The 18,477-nt window shown below is 44.1% G+C and overlaps 1 protein-coding gene across 1 annotated transcript; it reads left to right on the top strand.

Moving 5' to 3' along the window:
- Positions 1 to 1,173: 1,173 nt before the first annotated feature.
- LOC140219058 (glutamate receptor ionotropic, delta-2-like) lies at positions 1,174 to 14,758 on the top strand. Its single transcript, XM_072288920.1, has 7 exons — positions 1,174 to 1,230; positions 5,505 to 5,605; positions 7,861 to 7,951; positions 9,536 to 9,697; positions 11,667 to 11,829; positions 12,734 to 12,951; positions 14,456 to 14,758. Exons 1-7 carry the CDS (start codon positions 1,174 to 1,176, stop codon positions 14,756 to 14,758), a joined length of 1,095 nt encoding a protein of 364 aa, XP_072145021.1.
- Positions 14,759 to 18,477: the final 3,719 nt, after the last annotated feature.

Genomic DNA, 18,477 nt, shown 5'->3' with positions numbered 1-18,477 from the left:
AAGTTAACGAAATCTAAAAAGAAACTGTCGTTGTGATCGGATAAGCTCGTGCCATCCATTCATAAGACCGGTGGTGTCTTTCGTGTAACAATACATCAATCTTATCTCAAGTCTTGTCACTAATGCGAAGTACTTTGTTTGAAACGTAAGTTACCAGAGTCCATCTTACAAGTGTGGTGAAGCGTACGAGGGCGTCTATAATGTTCTGCTAAAAACCATTCACTTGGTGTCCAAAAACAAAGTGTGCAAGAATTGCGCAAAAGGCAATGTTATTAATTATGCAAGAACGTACTGCTGCTGTGCTTTATTTGCGAAGCTCTTGCATTTATAATAGGTTGAGTGCGTTGTGGTCACTTTGAGTGCTTAAGGATATATAACGTTATAATACGCCACAAACAATTATTTTACACAGTATCGATCGCGTAACTTGCGCATTAGTAGCATATGCATTAAACAGGGTTCTCGAAAGTAGTTAGACATGTCCAGAATTCCACCTGTACTATACTTATTTACTCCCGAAAGAAAAATACACGTGCGGTAATGTCGGCCAGGAAGTGCCTGCTTTTGAATAATCAAAATATTCATACTCATTTGTTAAAGGTTCTCTATGCAAAAAAAAGAAAAAAGGGTGTCCGTGCTCTGGAAATAGTAGAATTTCTATTTAATTTTCTTATTCGCTGCTCAAAGTAAATAAAAATAAGATCGTGTATATGCTTAATGATTCGCTTCTTGTTCAGACCACTTATGCAGAACACTGCAACGTCAAAATGAACTTACACTGTGCCGGCTTTGAATCACCAACATGGCTACGGCACGAACAATTCAAACAGACCAAACACATGCAAACTGAAAGATTGCACGCACGCATTGCAGAGAAGAACCCGTATCAGATAACGATGAATCGTATATATTCTATGGCACTTACGGGGCAGTCATCGACGCACTTAAAGGGCGAAGGCGAGGCGTACTCAAATAGCCTTCTCTGTTTGATGTGATTTTCAGAAATTCAAATTTCTCGTGATACAACTCGATGAGGCGAAATGGGCATGTGTGCTATGTTTTTCAAGTGCACTGTACTGGTCACAAAATTAAATGCTTTGTGTGTCGCGGCTATATGCCTTAGCCGCAACGGAGTGACCAGTGCGCGCACTCTGCACGAGCGTCTGTTGCGTTATGGCTCACGCTGACAACAGCAGCTTCTCGAGAGTTCTGAGGATTGGCAGCTTCACGGTAAGTTTGTTGAGTTGTAAGTTCTGGTCATCTTTGGACTAACGAGCTGTAATTACCGTAATTTAGCGGGATATTCTTTTTTTGTCTTTCCGTGATCTCTGTGGCGCGTTCCAATGAGTGCGACTTCGATAATTTCTGATGACTCCCTCACGTGTCCAACCACGTCTATAGCTCCTCGTGTAGATTCCGGGCACTATATCCACTGTATTCTTTTGAAGATTCACTCTGATTTTATTGATAGTTACTGCACAGGACTTTTAAAAAATACGTCTTTATGGTTGTTATTTGATGATGATAATTTGTTGGACTCTTACAATGATCTCAGATCTTTGTAATTTAGTGTAGATAGTGTGCATAACACGCTCATTATGTCTGCAAATTTTCGTTTTCATACAACGTTTATTTCTTCAGAAACGAATGCGTATGTATGGAAATTACGCGGACGCTTTTTATGTCACATTGTTCGGTGGCTGAACCAAAGTGTGACGGACGGACGGACGGACGGACGCAATCGGCACAGTGTCAAACTCATAACTTCTCTTTGCATTAAATATCTGTATGCTTTACGTTTGTAGCTACTAGTTTGCAGTTACGAACTTGCACCTGTCAAATTTCCATGTTTTTATTCACTTTGCAAACGCCGCGTAAACGTATTTTCTGAACATATACTTTTGGTTTCAAGATCATAACAATGAGTCATTATTCTCCAACGATTTGGAAGGGACCCCAGACGAAAAACTGCAGTACAAGCATGTGCCTCCCATCATACGCAGCTACCGAAACTATATTTCGTGCATATCAGATAACGCGGGGATCTAATTTGCCTAAGTGCCCCGTATCCTGCACAACGCTAGTTTGTACCCGGAGCAAGTGAGGCCCATTGCCTTATATTTAATTCACGGTGAGTTCACTAACGCGAAGAGACTCGTTCCGCAGAAAGATGACTTTATTCAAATGACCTTGCATGCAGCAAACGACATTACGGTATCGTTAGATCGTTATACGCCATCTCTTTATTTTCGTGCAACGGAACGGAGGTTACAAAACACAACCTGCTCAATGCTCTGGTTTTGACCGAAAGGTTAGAAAGCTACGGTAGCTTGCTAGTACTCTAGTTATCTTTGTTTTGTTTTTAATAAAGTAGTAAAAAGATGTGTTCGAGCGGGTAGGTAGCGTCCGTCTTTCCTCAACCATTTACGCTTTCAAAAGCCGCAACGATACGATGAGAGTGTCTGCCACAGCCGGGACGGACGTAAGAGCGCATTTGACGCACAAGGCTCGGAGCAGCCGACTCCCGCATAGCCAAAGCCTTCTATATAGCATGGCTAACAACGCCTTTTTTAAGAGACAAAAGTGATGCAAGCAGTAACAGAAACTTCTCAATCCGCCGCGCAAAGCTATTCTGATAGATAGATAGATAGATAGATAGATAGATAGATAGATAGATAGATAGATAGATAGATAGATAGAGAGAGAGAGAGAGAGAGAGAGAGAGAGAGAGAGAGAGAGAGATTGCAGTGGATGGACAGGAAGGATTGGCTACCCTGCACCAGGTAAGGGGGAAGTGGGCTGAAAGATGAGAATAAGAAAAGTTCACTCTATGGAGAGACACACGCAAGGAAATGTTCATTTTTCAGTTCACTACGAGGCGGTCGTACAGCCTGGTGCCCCAAAAGAAGTGCGGTAGCGCTTTTGTGACTTCGCACATAGCAGACTCAGGAGACAATAGTTCCAGGATCTTCTCTTTTCTAAAAGGCATATTCTGAAATACTGAACTTAAGATGGACGCTTGAGACTTGGCAAAGAACATTTTCAATGACGGCAAAGTGCTTTTCAATTCTCTGGATATTCTTTTGGCACAGTATAATCACTTTTGTACATGGCGTGTTTGCGTATGCATCTTGGGTCAATCCAAATATTTTCGAGGAGGCGCTCGTAACGAATTGCTAGCAATGTCGCTATTGTCTCGTGAGGCGCATTAGTTGAACGCTTGTCTGCCATGTTCTCGGGCTAAAGTCGACGTGCCATTGTGCTGTACTTGGAAAGATTCGAACGTGGTGCACATGAATAGAAAAAAAAATGCATCGCCCGCATCTTCTCGCGGACCTAATGTTGAGCAGTTCACGATCGAAGCACACTTTATGCGTTCGTCAAGAGATAGACAAGTCATTGAGATTAGGTGTCGCTTGCAAGAATGTGTCAACTTTAGGAAGGAAGGGTACAGTGCCTTTCAAGTGTACTGTGAAATAAAATTTTTTTAGACAATTTTCGATCTAGCAATTTCTAGATTGTTTTATGGGCGCCTTTGTATCGAGGAAATCGAAGATATTTATATAAACACACGTTCACCGGGGTCTTCTTGACTTACGTTGCGGACGAAAATGACAGAGGACCCCGTCTCTGAGAGCTGTTTATTTATCAATAAGTGAATTCCAAAGCGAAAGGTAAGGATGTCTTTCTTTGAGAGGTTCTGATGAATAGCCCACTTTATCAACTAGGACTTTCACTGTATAAGTAATTCCCAGGCCTTTCTTTATGGCTTGATTTCTTAAAACGAAGTGGCTATTTGTTTTGGGGCATCTGAAGAAAACGGGCCCATATTCATAAAGGACACTTACGCCAAAATTGTTCGTAAGAGCAAATGCCAACTAATAACGATGCAGGATGCATCATTAGCGTATGTTGTCAGAAAATGCCAAAGAGCACATAACAACGAATACCTTTGTGAATTCGGCCTTGGTTTATTGGCCAGCAGACATCACGAGGACACTTTAATTATAGATCAGCAAACTCGGAAGAGAGCAACTTGATTTAAAAACGGACGGTCAGAAAATGGTTAGCAACTGCCGTATTTCAATAATAAAAGATACATGTGGGAACTTTCGCTTAGTTCACAATTACATGCCTGGCTTAAACATGTCCCGTACGTAGGGCTACGTTGAGGTGTTAATGTTGTGAACCATGGGACCTCCAGCTGTATATGTATGTAAACTTTGTAATATTTTATGCAATCTTATGAAATAAATTTGAAATGACACGCCGCCTTGTAGTTGGAACTGTTGAAAAATCGAAATTATGGAGAAATCCTAAGTGCGACGAGATGGTTATTAAATTCGTTTTAATCACGGATTGCTTATGGACGTCATCAAAAGTGTTAGAACTAGGCCCGATTTGTGTTGCCAACCGCCAAACACCGTCCATCATCGCCCATAAGTAAGGAAATAACAAATCATAATTATGGCCCATATTATAATTCTACGAATGTCGAAGCTAACTCTGACCACGAAGGCCGACGGGATGTTGATCCATACCGCGAAGCAAGGCCCGTATTCACACAATGTTCTTAAGATGAAATTGTTCGTAAGAGCAAATCTTAGCCAATCCCGATGCTGGACATAATAGAAGAAACTGCCGGCCAATGACGAATACCACTAACGAATGAAATACTTTGTGAATTCGGGACCATGGAGGTAATTTAATAGCCGAATAAAGTGTCTTTAACTGCTTCCATGCGCGGGAAAGGAGCTCGTACTTGTTTTTAAGAGGTTGTCAGTAGGGCGAAACTGTTTAGCGGAGGCTCTTGCTGCCCTGATGCCTTAATTCAGGTAGTAGGCAAGGGTTTATTGGCCAGTCGTCTGATCTTAAGTTCACGTACTGCGTGGCGCCCGCGTCTAAAGGAACGTTCCACATCCACCGTCATGGGTCTGGGTGGCGCTGGCTAACACTCTCAGGATCACATCTAACACCCATACACAAATGTCCAAGTGGCAAGCAAGAGCGGCAGCCATAATTTATTCGGTAGAGCATAGCACGCGTCATGTGAAAAACGTGGGTTCGCCTACCACCGGCGCCAAGTTGTCCTTTTGGTCCGCTTTAATATTTCGTTTATTTCACCATTTGATTTAAAAAAAAAACACAGTTAAGTTTTCTTAGACTTTCCTTGTTTTCATTGTCTTTTGGCCCGACGTAGTTGTCTAGGGCAGTGAGCTACAGTGATAATTGGGGCAACGATTGCTGTGATTTGCGTTCGTCAATTCAGTGCTAAGACATGTGCTTGTTAATTCAAAGTAAATTGCTTACGAACTACCGTAAAGTTAGCTTTTTTTTAGCGTGTGACGCGTGCTACCAAACTGCACGCAGCTTCCCAGCTGGTGCGGTTTCTTCTAATTTGAATTCAGTGCAATACGTTCGCACTTTCTTTACGAAGGAGAAGAGTCGATAATTGCTTTGGTTGACGGAAAACTAGACTGAGCATTACTGACTTTCTATTGCAGTATGCTCCGTACCACGTCTTCAAACACGGAGGGCTGGACGCCCCCATCCAGGGCGTCTGCGGCGAAATACTGAAGGCTGTTGTCTCATCCATGCGGATGAGGTACTGGAGATTGTCTGCTCTGCCATGGCCGCGGGCGTCAGTTAGGGTTTAGCAGTAGCGAAACAGTATGTTGTTGGGCTAAAGCTTAGCAACTATGTGGCGAATGATTAATGTCAAGCATGCGGTATAGCGCACTTTGCAGTAATAAAGTTTCCAGTGCAAAGAAATAGATTTTAATAGCACTTTACAGTGGAAAGTATTTTACAGCCTTTATCTAGCAGTAGAAAGAGATCTTAAAGGGGAAAAAGCGCACAGCTGTCATCGTTCTTCTTTCTTAGAAGCAGCTGCCGCACTTATAGGCACCCAGGCAACCGTAGCAACAAACTCAAGCGCTCTCTATTCTCTCTGTTCTTGTCATTTTTGAAGTGCTCACAACTGCACTGATTCTTCAATAACAACAACAGTCAACCAACTAACGCTTCAGTGTCTCCTTAGTATTTATCTATTTACTTCACCCTCAGGGTTTGCACATTACAGAGGCGAAGGTCATTACCGACCAAAACTGTAAAAAAAAAAAAAAAACACTTGATACTATAATAATAACGAGCGTGGATAATCGACAAATTAATACAAGAATATACAGCTGTAACTAAGAAGAAACAGAGTGATTTCAAGATCTAGAAGTAAAAACAAACAAACAGGCTAAAAACAAATGAACAAATTGAGTACGTATAATTAAGCAATGTTGAGCATGTTATTCAAAAGACGCTTAAGGCGCGTAGCAGTAGTAGTAGTTGCTTCTGGCAGGTGATCCCATTCGGAGGTGTTTCGAGGTAAAAATGCGTGTGAATAGGTCACGGTTCTGCAACGAAGAACATCAACTTCTTGGAAGTGGTCAATTCTAGATTATATGAAGGGAAGGGATTTAATAAACTGTTCACAAAGATGATTGTTGTGGTAGTAAATTTTATGAAGAACAGTGAGCCGGGCTATCTTACGCCGAATGGTAAGTTCTGGAAGATTAAGCACTGACTTCATCATGGTAACACTGGTTGTGCGGTCAAAATTAAATAAGATAAAGCGAATGGAACGATTCTTCACTTTTTAAATTTTATTTATCAGCGCAGTGCCACCGGGATTCCAGATAGATGATGCGTATTCAAGTGACGGACGAAAGTAAGTGGTGTAGATAAGCTTTTTAAGCGATGCGGGTACCATATAGAACTTTCTTCGAAAGTACCCAAATGAACGGTTAGCTTTGGCGATGACGTACCTTACACGATGGTTCCATGATAGGTTACTGCAAATATGAACACCGAGGTATTTGTAAGATGAAACAAACTCAAGATACATATTATCAAGATGATAGTGTGGACATGCTAATGAGGGGCGAGATGCGCGCATTGATTTGTAGTTTGAAATGTTTAATTCCATGTTCCACGTTTGACATCAGAGAAATGTGTTATTTAAATCGGTCTGGAGTAAGGCGTCTTCTTAGTTAACAATTTTTCAGTAAATGACACAGTCATCCGCGAATAGGCAAACCTTTCATGAAATGTTGTTGGGCAGGTCACTCATGAAAATTAAGCTGGAGTCCCAATACTGACGCCTCGGGAACACCCGATAGCATTGGCTGGACTGGGGAATCAACAGTATTAGCAGGAACAGACTGAGTACGGTTAGAAAGGGAAGCTCGAATCCAGTTAAGCACATTAGTATCTAGATATAAGTGGCCGAGCTTTGAAAGTAGTAAATGATGACTAACTTTGTCAAATGCTTTAGACTAATCTAAAAATAAATTCATTTGTGAATGCAGAATCAAGCAAATGATGCACTAGTATTATATGATTATCGTATGATGCAGTATTATCAGTATCAGCACTTAAGTTTCTCCTTATCAGTATCTTCTTAGTTCGTTGCACTAAAAGAGCATAACCACTCGTACATGAAACAGATGGTCTTGAGTGGCCGACTGTACATAGATGCGCGACATTTCCGCTTAGTGTGTGTGGATGAATTAGACCCATGCGTTCTCTTCCTCCCTCTCTCTTATTTCACTTTCCCACCTTCTGACCCGCGTGTAAGGTAGCAAAGTTGACAAAATCTTGTTAGATTCTCTGCTTTCTTTCTCTCTCTCTCTTTCTCTCTCCTCTCTCTATGCCAAAATAACCTGCCCAAGCACGCAGTTCAGTTAGACAAGTCCCAACCCACTGCACTGAAGACACACACGTGCATGTATTAGAGTCGCGCCGTTTTTAACAAATGAGCATGTGACCACTAACTGATGGCATGTTTTTGTCTGTTCTTGCTTGCAGATACGACCTGATACAGGCGAGGGACCCTCTGTGGGGCCTGAGGAAGGAGGACGGCAACTGGACGGGGCTCATCGGCATGGTCCAGCGCGACGTAATTACCGCCACGTTCTAGCAGATGGTCGTTTTTCGGAGAACCGGATGGGGCCGGTTTAGGAGAAAAGGAGATGGGAAAACGAGGAACGCGTGGTGTGCTGCTTTCGTTCCCTCGTGAGCACTATCGATAACGCCAGACAGGCCTATATTTCTCAAGCGCCTGGCTACTAATGACACTGCCCTCTGACTCGTTTTTGACGCCCTTGTTGGTTGCAACAACTGATATTGAGGACACGTGATGCAGCTGTCGAACAAGCGGTCTTAATTTCATTTAGATCACCAAAAGTTGGTGTAATTCGTTATCCTGTTTTTCGTGCGCGTCTGGAGGCCCGTGTATAGTGTTTTCGGTGTACGTATTATGAACAAGAAAAACAAACAAACAAAATGTACCAAAAGCAAAGGGTGGTTTTACACGGGCCTAAGTTTGTCGTTACTAGAGATTGCGACACTTTCAGTCTTTCAGAGTCGTTATGTGCCTGTTCACTCAAGGAGCCAGCGGAGTGGTTGGAAAGAGTTTGCTTTTTTTACTAGGCCCTTCTGGCCATACGTTTGAAGAGAAATCGATCACGTATGGATAGTTAGACATTAAAAAATTGATGCCACAACGCAGACACTAGAAACGATAAAGAAGGAAACACTAACGGCAAAATTAAAAAGAAGTGTTAAGGTGGTGTCATTACAGATTGAAAAAAAAACAAAACATCTACACATTTTTTTATGGTGCGTTATGCAAGAAAGTAGAAGTAAGCTAGTAGCCTTGTTTCAAAATACATATTGCCCTCTAACGACAGGCAGACAGTTTCTTAATATACAGAATTATTTAGTGGTTGGACTCGCATGCATTTGCGAGCCTTCTACGGATCGAAAGTAAATTACCGCCATCACGCGTTATGTAGTATTGATGCTTGTGGCTGTTTTAGCAAACATTTATTCTAAGGCACAGGATCTGGCGCCTTGAAAAATACCTCAAAGTACGTCGCTAAAAATATGCTGTAGGGAATAGGCAAAGTGGAAATTAGTGGGAATTCAGCTAGTAACTACAGGCATCAAGTACCTCGTAAAATTTAAGGTAAGAAAATAACAAGAAAGGCATCTGGCGAAGCTTGTTGTCAGGGGGACAGACATTAGAGTGCGCTGTACCTGAGTTCTGTCTGACTGATGCAAAAGGGCTATCCATGAATCTCCAGTGAGCCCTACTGAGCCCCTGTAACTTGTTTTCCTTGAACAACATGTTGAGCCATGACGATTAGTGCTTGTTAGAGCGATGGGTTCATAAGACGCTAGCAATTGCAACTTCGATACCTGGCCACCCTGAATGCATCAATGGTGCCAGTAAGCATAATCGGGTGCACATTGTATCTACATGTGTCTATCCAAGATAATTTATGCTGCTTTCAATTTCAGCGATTACTTTTGCCTTCAAAATAATTGGTGCGACGAAGTAAACGAGGCTTCCCAACAGTTGTCCAACACTGCGTGTCGTCTAGCCCGCTCAGTGCTGTGGGAACTTCGCTAATGCTTGTCTTCTTCGTACGCGCGCACATCGAAAGAGAAGCGTTTCTCCCCTCTCTCTTGCTTTTAGGAAGTCGACGTGGCGCTGTCTGTGATAAACCCGAGTGATGGAGCCGAGAAAGTGGCTTTTGGCTCGCAGATCTTCGTACCCATCGAGCTGGTGATTTTGGCGGGTCGCCTCAGCCGGAACAACGAGAGCATCCTCGACACGACTAGCATATTCAGCTGGCAGGCACGTAGCATATTGATTTAACGCGAAGTATATGAATACATAAAGCTGGGTAGTGTAATTCAGTAACAACTTGGCATGTTCAGATCAGAATTGAGACAATAGCTGACTCTTTGTCCCACGTATACTTCTACAGCCGCTCGACTGATGTTTTAGACTTCCATGGAATCAATCAATCAATCAATCAATCAATCAATCAATCAATCAATCAATCAATCAATCAATCAATCAATCAATCAATCAATCAATCAATCAATCAATCAATCAATCAATCAATCAATCAGTACCAGTGACCATTCACTTCGCGTTCGTCATGTGTCGTCCGTTAGTGTGTGGCCAGAAAGTTATCCAAAGGCACTCAACGTAATGCGATGAGTTGGTCGTCAAAAAATCAATTGACTGAACCGAATGCTCATGTTAACCGTCCAGACATTTGTCATCACCGTCCGCGTGGCTGTAGAAAACGTATACGCTTACTTTTACTCATTCAACTCTTGCAGAAAGAAGCTGCAGTTTCGCTCGAAAGGCGAAGCATCGATTGCTATAGCAAATTAGTAGAGAGATACACGAAGTAAGGATAGTAGTTTTATTGGCCGTATAAACTTGTAAACACAGGCACGATAACTAAATTAACAAACGTGATGTCACGCGCGCACAAGCAAACATGAACACATATCACTCGATGAACGCAGGAACTCGCTATCAAAACGCTGGAGCACGGCAACAGCAGCGAGCGTACTGACCTTCGTGCTGCGTCTAGCTTCAACGCGATCTAAGCTGTGAAAATACAGCGCTTGGCGGACTGTATCCCCGTCGCAGATGGCTTTCAAGATGCAGAGGGCGCGCGGGGCCGCCTGCACCACCTAGAGTAGAACACCACCACCCCTTCCCCCCCCCCCCCCCCCAACTCCCTCCCTACCAACGGCGGACCTTGTCCCCGTTGCAGATGGCTTTCAAGATACAGCGGCTGGGCGGGCGTGCGCGGCCGCCTGGAGTAGAACGCACCTTCCCTACTCTTCCCCCGGAACCTTGCGCGCGACGCGAGATGGCGCGCTTCCTACCCGCTTTACTCCCTTTCCTGCGCGAGATTGAGCCGCAATCGCCGGATCACCCTCGCACGCTTTCACTCGCACATACAGCATACAGCGCGCGGCGACGATTTGATCGCCCTTGGACTTTATACGGAACCTCACGGCGACGTCGATGGCAGAAATGCGCTTGGAGTTTTCATATAATTGCAAGCGCAATAAAAGAAATTATAAAAAAAATTAGAGATCGCTTAAGCTTTGCCTTTAAGAGTGGAAAGCGATAGCATTCAAAGATCCTTGACTACTTCCTACGCTTCCCGGCAACTGCAGCTTATGTAACCGTAATGTTTAGCAGGAAACACTGGCGGCGAACGCTATGCACGAATGCGAGCTTTCTGGTAGGAACGCGGCCTCTAGCGTGGGCCGACCCCGGAGGTAGTACACAGCCACACCAAAAATTGCATAATTTTCAGGTTTCTGTTATAGTTCCGCACTTTTAATATTTCAATCTGAGAAAATTTAATATGAAAGGCATGTGCTGTCGCTGTTTTGTTTCATGATTTTAGTTTGTTGGTTGTCATTCTCAAAATTCCGATGAATAACTTTGTCAAGAATGTAAGACAAGGTATGAGGAACTTTAGTGATAGAATGGTGTGGCATTATAACTCGCATATACCGCATCTCATATAGCAAGGCGTGGCGTATAGATATGCCTAAATGTATACGAAAATTTTCGCTCACGCCGTACGCCGACGCCGACACTGGATTTGCTGCGACATGGGGCCTGTCGCGTTAATGTAGTCCTACTGTAGTCCTATTGTAGAATCGTGTACTTGTTTGGAAACATGAAGAATGAATCATGGCACGACGGACAGTAGCTCAGGAGCCACGGAAAATGCATTATTAGGCTAGATATAACAATACAGAGACAACATTCCATGCAGGTATGGGCTTGTGTACTAGGAGCCATTCTGGTCTTGGCCCTCGTCATTTCGTCCACCAAACATATCTGCCGCATGCGGAAGAGGACGGTGAACAAGAAGCACCCATGGGTCTACGATTTCTACAAAACTGTTTGTGAACTCATCGCGAACCTCTTGTGCGAAGGTAAGAAGCTACTCGCAGCCAGTGGCGTCTGGTGCTTGCGCTGATTGCATCGACAGTATCGAGCACCATGTCGTCTTTGCAATTTTTTGTGGCGAAAAATCAATGAGCTTGGTCTCTGGGATATTGTGGAAATGTTAGCCGAAATAATGAGCAGTAACAGAGATATTCAAAATTTGCATCGCAGGCGTTGTTTTCGTGTCGTTCTGTCTGAAAAATTGGAAACTCCGTATTATTTTGTTGTAACGATTCAGTAGGTTATTCCTGAAGTCTTCTTAATCCTTTAAATGAGAAAAAAAATTTCTAGCACTTGCTTTCACACTCGCTGTGAGCTTTCAATAAGACGGCAGAGGAATGAGGTAAGTTAAGTTACTTAGTACTGGCTACTGGTATGAAGCTTTACAAATCATACGATAATAAATTTATATTCCACTGTCTCATTGAATCTGTGCAAGGTTGTGAAGCCATAACTATCGTCAGCCAATCAATGGCTCAACCACCCAAAGTATTCGCACGTAGGACAAGCTTGTTGAACTTGCCAGGACGAACGGCGTTGACGCTGACAGAACACCTTCAACCACAAATAATACTCGTATCATTGGGTTGCAAAGACGGAAAGTGACGCCTCCACTGATGCATTTCTTGCAAAACGCTGTTCTCTTTAGCGAGTGTCAACGCGACTCTGAGCTATGAGTTACAGTGACACCCTGGCAAAACTAATGTCATTAAGCATTCGCCAGGCAGGTCTGCCTTTACATTCCATATTACGATGATGATGATGGTGGTGTGAAGCCTGCGTGGCGCAGGTTTTCTGGCATTTGCGCCAACTGGACGTCACTGTACTGCCATCCACACCGACTTCACAAGACTGTCACGCTCATCAATGATGCTTCGTCACACTATGCAGCGTCCGCCGTAGCACCCACGACTGGTCCAGCCCGGATCGTGATGGGTGCTTTCTGGGTGCTGGTGATCGTGATGGCCACATCGTTCGCGGGACAGATGAAGGCCAGCATGATGGTTAAAAAGGAGGCCGGTCGAGTCGACTCCATTCGGGACATCGCAAGAAGGCCATCCCTGAAGCCGTATATGCCGCAGGGAAGCTCAGTGGTGTCTTCCATAAGGGTGACAAACCAATCATTACAGCTCCTAGTGCCGTCGGAAGTGAAGGAAATCACTAAATATGACCCATAAAGAAGGAACGAGAAGAAAGGGGGTTAACCGAGTGGCCCAATTTTTATTAATCATATCATAAGAAGCTAACAAACAAAGACACCAAGGACAACACAGGGGAAATTACTTGTACTTACTAACTGAAATAAAGAAATGATAAATTAATGAAATTGAAAGTGGATGAAACAACTTGCCGCAGGTGGGGAACGATCCCACGTCTTTCGCATTACGCGTGCGGTGCTCTACCAATTAAGAATTAAAATTAAGAAGGGTCGTATTTAAGGGTTGCGCTTCACTGGACTCCTATATCTCATACTTTAGCCCTACGCAGTACATTACTTAAGATTGTCCTCAGCAAGCCAGGAGAAATTGTACCATTTTGAGTGTTACCACTTCCCTGCAATGCTTACAAAATGTCGCGGACTGACTTTCTTTTGCTGAATAGCTCGTTTGGGATGACCGCATTCCATTAAAAGTACGCTCGCAGTTTTTTTTTCTCTTCCATTTTTTTATTGACTCTGACTTTGTACCACCAACACCAATGCTTGCGAGTTACCATTTATGTTCATTTGTGCTGATCAAAGGGCCAATCAAACTGTGTTCATATATCACAGACGTGCTACTATGCCGAAGCTTTATCATCGTTTTTTGTTTGATGTGACAAGAGGGAAATGAATGACGCATGCACTAGACAGCGGCTGAACACGTTGCACCGTTTGCGCAGTCGAACATGTTTTAGCGAATACTTGCGAATAGGCTACTTAAGGTGATGTACATGGGCCTAGTTGGTAGCAGAGCGCCCACCCCGCGTGTATAAAACTTGTGTATGTAGCGCGTCACCGAACACGCAAAGACAGTGAATAGGACAGAATAGTCTCACAATTATCTTCATAAAGCCGTACTCGCGCTGTCAGAGGATTCGTGCACCTGTGCCGCAGTGAAGAAAGAGGGCCTCTCCACGCATACAGATGTGGTAACATAACCCCGTAATAGTAGACAACTGTTTAGCCGGTGGAACAATATGTAAGCGCATAGAACAACTTGGTGGAATTAACGAGGTCGAAGTCGAAAAAAAATAATGTGTTGAAGTCGAGGAGCGCATACATGTTTCCGTCAGGGTGAGAGAACATCTCCATCCTGGACTGTTGCGAATGTGTACAAACTCGCTTGCTGCAGCTTCTGCACAGTTTTCGAGGGGCGCTAACGTGTGTTCACGTAGATAGATAGATAGATAGATAGATAGATAGATAGATAGATAGATAGATAGATAGATAGATAGATAGATAGATAGAAATTGAAAGATGAAAAAAGTAACCAGGCTGCACTTTGTTTGCTACCCTACACTGGGGGAAGGAGAAACGGACAGAAAAGGAAAGTGAGAAGGAAAGGAAGAACGAGTTCTCTGTGCTAGGGTTAGCTCTCGACTCGACTGCAGTCATTTTAACCCGGTATGCAGGGCTCTCAAGACCCTTCGTACCAGCGCGTGTGGCGCATGGCGCAGCATCATGCGTCCGTGCTGCCGATTCGACGCATCCTGACACCGAAGGCGATGCGCGAGGCCATGCGTTCCGAAGCGGTGCTCATATCGAGCCGAGCCTCGCACGTATTGGAAGGGGAGAAGGCTTGCGCTGCAAACGACACGCGAGGGGAGTTGTACGTGGGCCGCACGCCCTGTTACACGTACAACGCGGTGCTGTACCTCAACAAGCGCCTCGAGCTTCGGCTGCGAGAGGCCATCGGCGACAGGTGGGACAACTGAAAGGGCGCTGCGCCCCCCGGACGTTTGATTTGCACGTTCCGTGAGCCGAGTAAACGAAGTAGGTCTTTCATCATTCTGTAACAGGCGTGCATGCCGTCGTTTCTTGCCCTTGAAACAAATCTCTCTGATTGAAACTGCGCTTTGTAGTTTATTTTAGGTAGGCAATCTCTGATGGCACCTCTTCTCCATTAATTAATTAATTAATTAATTAATGCACGTTTTCTTGCTTTCCTACGTTATTTATACATGTTCACTCGGTTGTATGCAAGGGCTTGGTCCACCAATACGAGTATTAAGCTTAACATGACATTGACACTCTTCTTTATTGAGTAGCGTAGCATTTTATTTTTAACTTAAGTGCATAACTTGTCCTGTGTTAGTTGCATCACAAGAGCATTTTCACGGCTTTTCTGCTCTGGTTGCTAGTTTTTCGTGTACTATACTGCCCTAAAGTGAAATGCGATGAACGCGTCTTTGCGCTCTGCCTTTCGTCAGCGTCTGTAATACCAGCTTGGTTTACTGTAGGACGCTGACCTTTTCTGTCTACCATACGTATATATACACGAAACGGAAAGCGACGCTAAATATCGTATATTTAAAAGACACTATTCCACACGGATTTTCCAAGTACAGCCAGGACGTGTTGTGTCTCTCCACACTTCGTCTTTGAACTTATGCCGGTGGTACAAACCTATTTTGGAAGCATAAAGTGGTTCCTTCTTTGGGCTGGAAGTGTCCAGGCGGAAACTTCGAGTGCATACTGCCGTCTTCAATATAACAACACCAATGTGGTTGTGGTAGTTGTTTATCTGACACACCTACAACGAGAGATTGGCCAAGCATCGGGAGTTTACTGAACTGGACAAAGACCAGACAAATGAGTGATTTGGACGTTGTCGTATACACGCAAGAATTGTAAGAGTGCTGAAATAAACAATTCTAAATGCAATAAAAAAGAGAAATAAGCATTTTAGCAAAGTATCTGATTGGTTTCCCCACGTTAGTCCTGGTCTGTAGAGCAAACATTTCTGTTATTGAACATATTCCTGGAACAGAGGCTCTAAAATACAGTACTACAGGAAAAACTAAATCAAGACCAAGACTTCGAAGCGAGGCACGTATACTAATATCTCTTTCGTTTCTTAAACGAGAGAAACGTCGACAGGGCAAGAAGAAATGATGTGTTGCTTCAGCATTGCCACAGAATGAACAAAATTGGGAGGGAACCGGCCCAGATCTGTGTAGATAGAAATTCAATGTTGGTTGGTACACGGCATCGCAGCATCGCGAGGAGTACGTTGTCCCCTTCCCACCCCCCCTCCCCTCTCAATTCACTTTGCCGGGGAAACAGAAGACGTCAGTAATCCACTAAAGTAGCCAGTGCAGGCTATTCTCGCCGGAGTATTCCGTTCCTTCATCGCTCGCAGGATCCTCAGGCTACTGGAGGGAGGCCTCATTCAGAAATGGTGGCGTGAGTCATCGGGCCAGTGGGAAGGCTGCGGCCAAGCGCACAGCGGTGACACTCTCTCCTTCGAGAACTTTCAAGGAATCTACGTCCTCTGCGGCGGAAAACTCGGCGTCGCTGTTACATGCCTGCTTATAGAAGTCGCAGTGTCCGCCGCTTGCAAGACCACGCGCAAGCGAGCTGCGCATAACTGCAGTACTCGCACAAGAAACTGAAAAGAAGAAGAAAATCTCTTGCGCTTATTCTTGATTTGTTGGCACTCAAAAATGTTTCATCGAAATTGCGGCTTGTATGGTGCTGCATTATAAAACCTTTGGCATCGATACTACATGTTTGATTTGTTCGAAAAAATAAAAACATAAAACGATAAACCAGTGTTGCCTGCCGCAGCTGTATACCGCGCGTCCCAGCTATCGTTAACCAAAGTACTCAAAGAAACAAGCGATTATAATATCGCCCTGCCAGATACGGTGCTTCGTCGTCAGAGGTCTGAAGACCGAACACCATCGGCCTTAAAATTGTATCACGCACCGTGTTTCTTCAAATCTTTTTGTTTTGTTTCCTGATCGCCTTGGGTAACGTCAGCTGGGACACCCATATATAGGCACCTTGCGCTGAAGCTTCCTACGGTTGACAGAAGCGTCAGAACACGCAAACCTAGTAAGCGCAGGAGGAGAAGTCGGAGAAACGTGATTCACGTTCACTATGACACTGCCGAATGGTCAGCGCGACGCAAGAGTGTTCCCTAGGCAAAAATGTTAAGCTACGCTGACCGCGGTGCGATGACTGGGCATAGTCGAATGCATGAATGCCGCCTCGTCGATGGTCGGCACGTTACGTGCATAAAGACACCCCCGCCATGGCGGCGTAGTGGCTATGACATTGCGGTACTAAGCCCGAGGGCGCGGGATCGAATCCTGGCCACGGCGACCGCATTTTGATGGGAGTGAAATGCAGAAACGCCCGTGTACCGTGCATTGGGTGCACGTTAAAGGACCTCAGGTGGAAGAAATTTACCCGGAGTCCTCCACTATATACGGCGTACCTCGTAATCAAATCGTGGTTTTGGCACGTAAAACCGAAGTATATAAACACACAGAAAAAAAGCGATGGGAGGATAAGCTTGTCTCTCGGCTATGTATTTATTTTGTCATTTGTTTATGCACTTATTTTTGAATATCTATAATGCCCCTTTGTCGGGGTTTTACTTGGTAGGCGAGAAAGGTAATATAACAACGTGTGCACATACAGAGAGAATCACAAACGGTTGGCGAACGCAGACAGTTACCAACAAAACAATCGAGATTAACTAGAAACATCAGAGTACCACAAAAATTACAGGAATTTGACAATGCCGCTCCGTTTTCTTTGCAACTTTAATGGCAGATGTTAGCCACACTGGTGTAATGCAAGAACCCTTCACAGTGTCGTTTGGCTTCTGCAGGATGCCAATAGTCACCTGAGAAAGAAAATTGAGCTTCGCTACTCTTCTCAGTAGTTCTTGCCGTCCCTCAGTCTGTCTTTCTTTTTTCAAATCAATACGGGCGGCGCAAATAAAAGCCGGTGCTTAAATGCTCATGCCGGCTGTGATATCAGTACACTATATAAGCTGGCCGAGGGCGCTTTGTAGATGACGAGGCACCGCGGGCTCACGGAACTTTTCGTTCGTAAGTGCTGTTTGCATTGGGATGGCCGCTTTCGCTAATGATATGTCAGCATCAGGATCGGCTAAATCTTACCGTTATGAATAATTCTAGCGTAAGTGCTTTTTTTTTTTAATGCTGACCCAGGTGCGGAGGTGATGGCGAGTTTTACATGTTTGCGAACGAACCAGGAAAGCACTTATGCCAAATGTATTATTCTGCGATTCTTACTTTGAGGCTCCAGAATGCAATCTTGGCGCAGAATTCGGCTCATCAAAAAGCAGCAGTGGACGCAAAAATGCATTAAATATGTGGCTTAGACAAACACGCAGATCATTGTAGAACGCAAGTTTTACTTATCACTCACTTGAACATGAGAAGCCGGCCGTATTGTTTTGCTCACAAAATGTCGTGGGTTCCCCAGTAAACACGCCTAACGCTAAGAAAGTTAAAGTTAATTCCTGTTAGACCGTTTACCTATCTGATGTTACTAACTCAATAAATAATAACGTGTTTATTTAACATGCCCTACGTTATTGTTGCATAGTTCTTTCTAAGTTGCCTAGAATGCGCGCACATGGCGTCATCGCTGCGCGATGACAACTAAACGA

This window comes from Dermacentor andersoni, chromosome 6, assembly GCF_023375885.2.
Source record: "Dermacentor andersoni chromosome 6, qqDerAnde1_hic_scaffold, whole genome shotgun sequence".
In the NCBI taxonomy this organism is placed as follows: domain Eukaryota; kingdom Metazoa; phylum Arthropoda; class Arachnida; order Ixodida; family Ixodidae; genus Dermacentor; species Dermacentor andersoni.
This window is presented reverse-complemented; position numbering and strand designations above follow the sequence as displayed.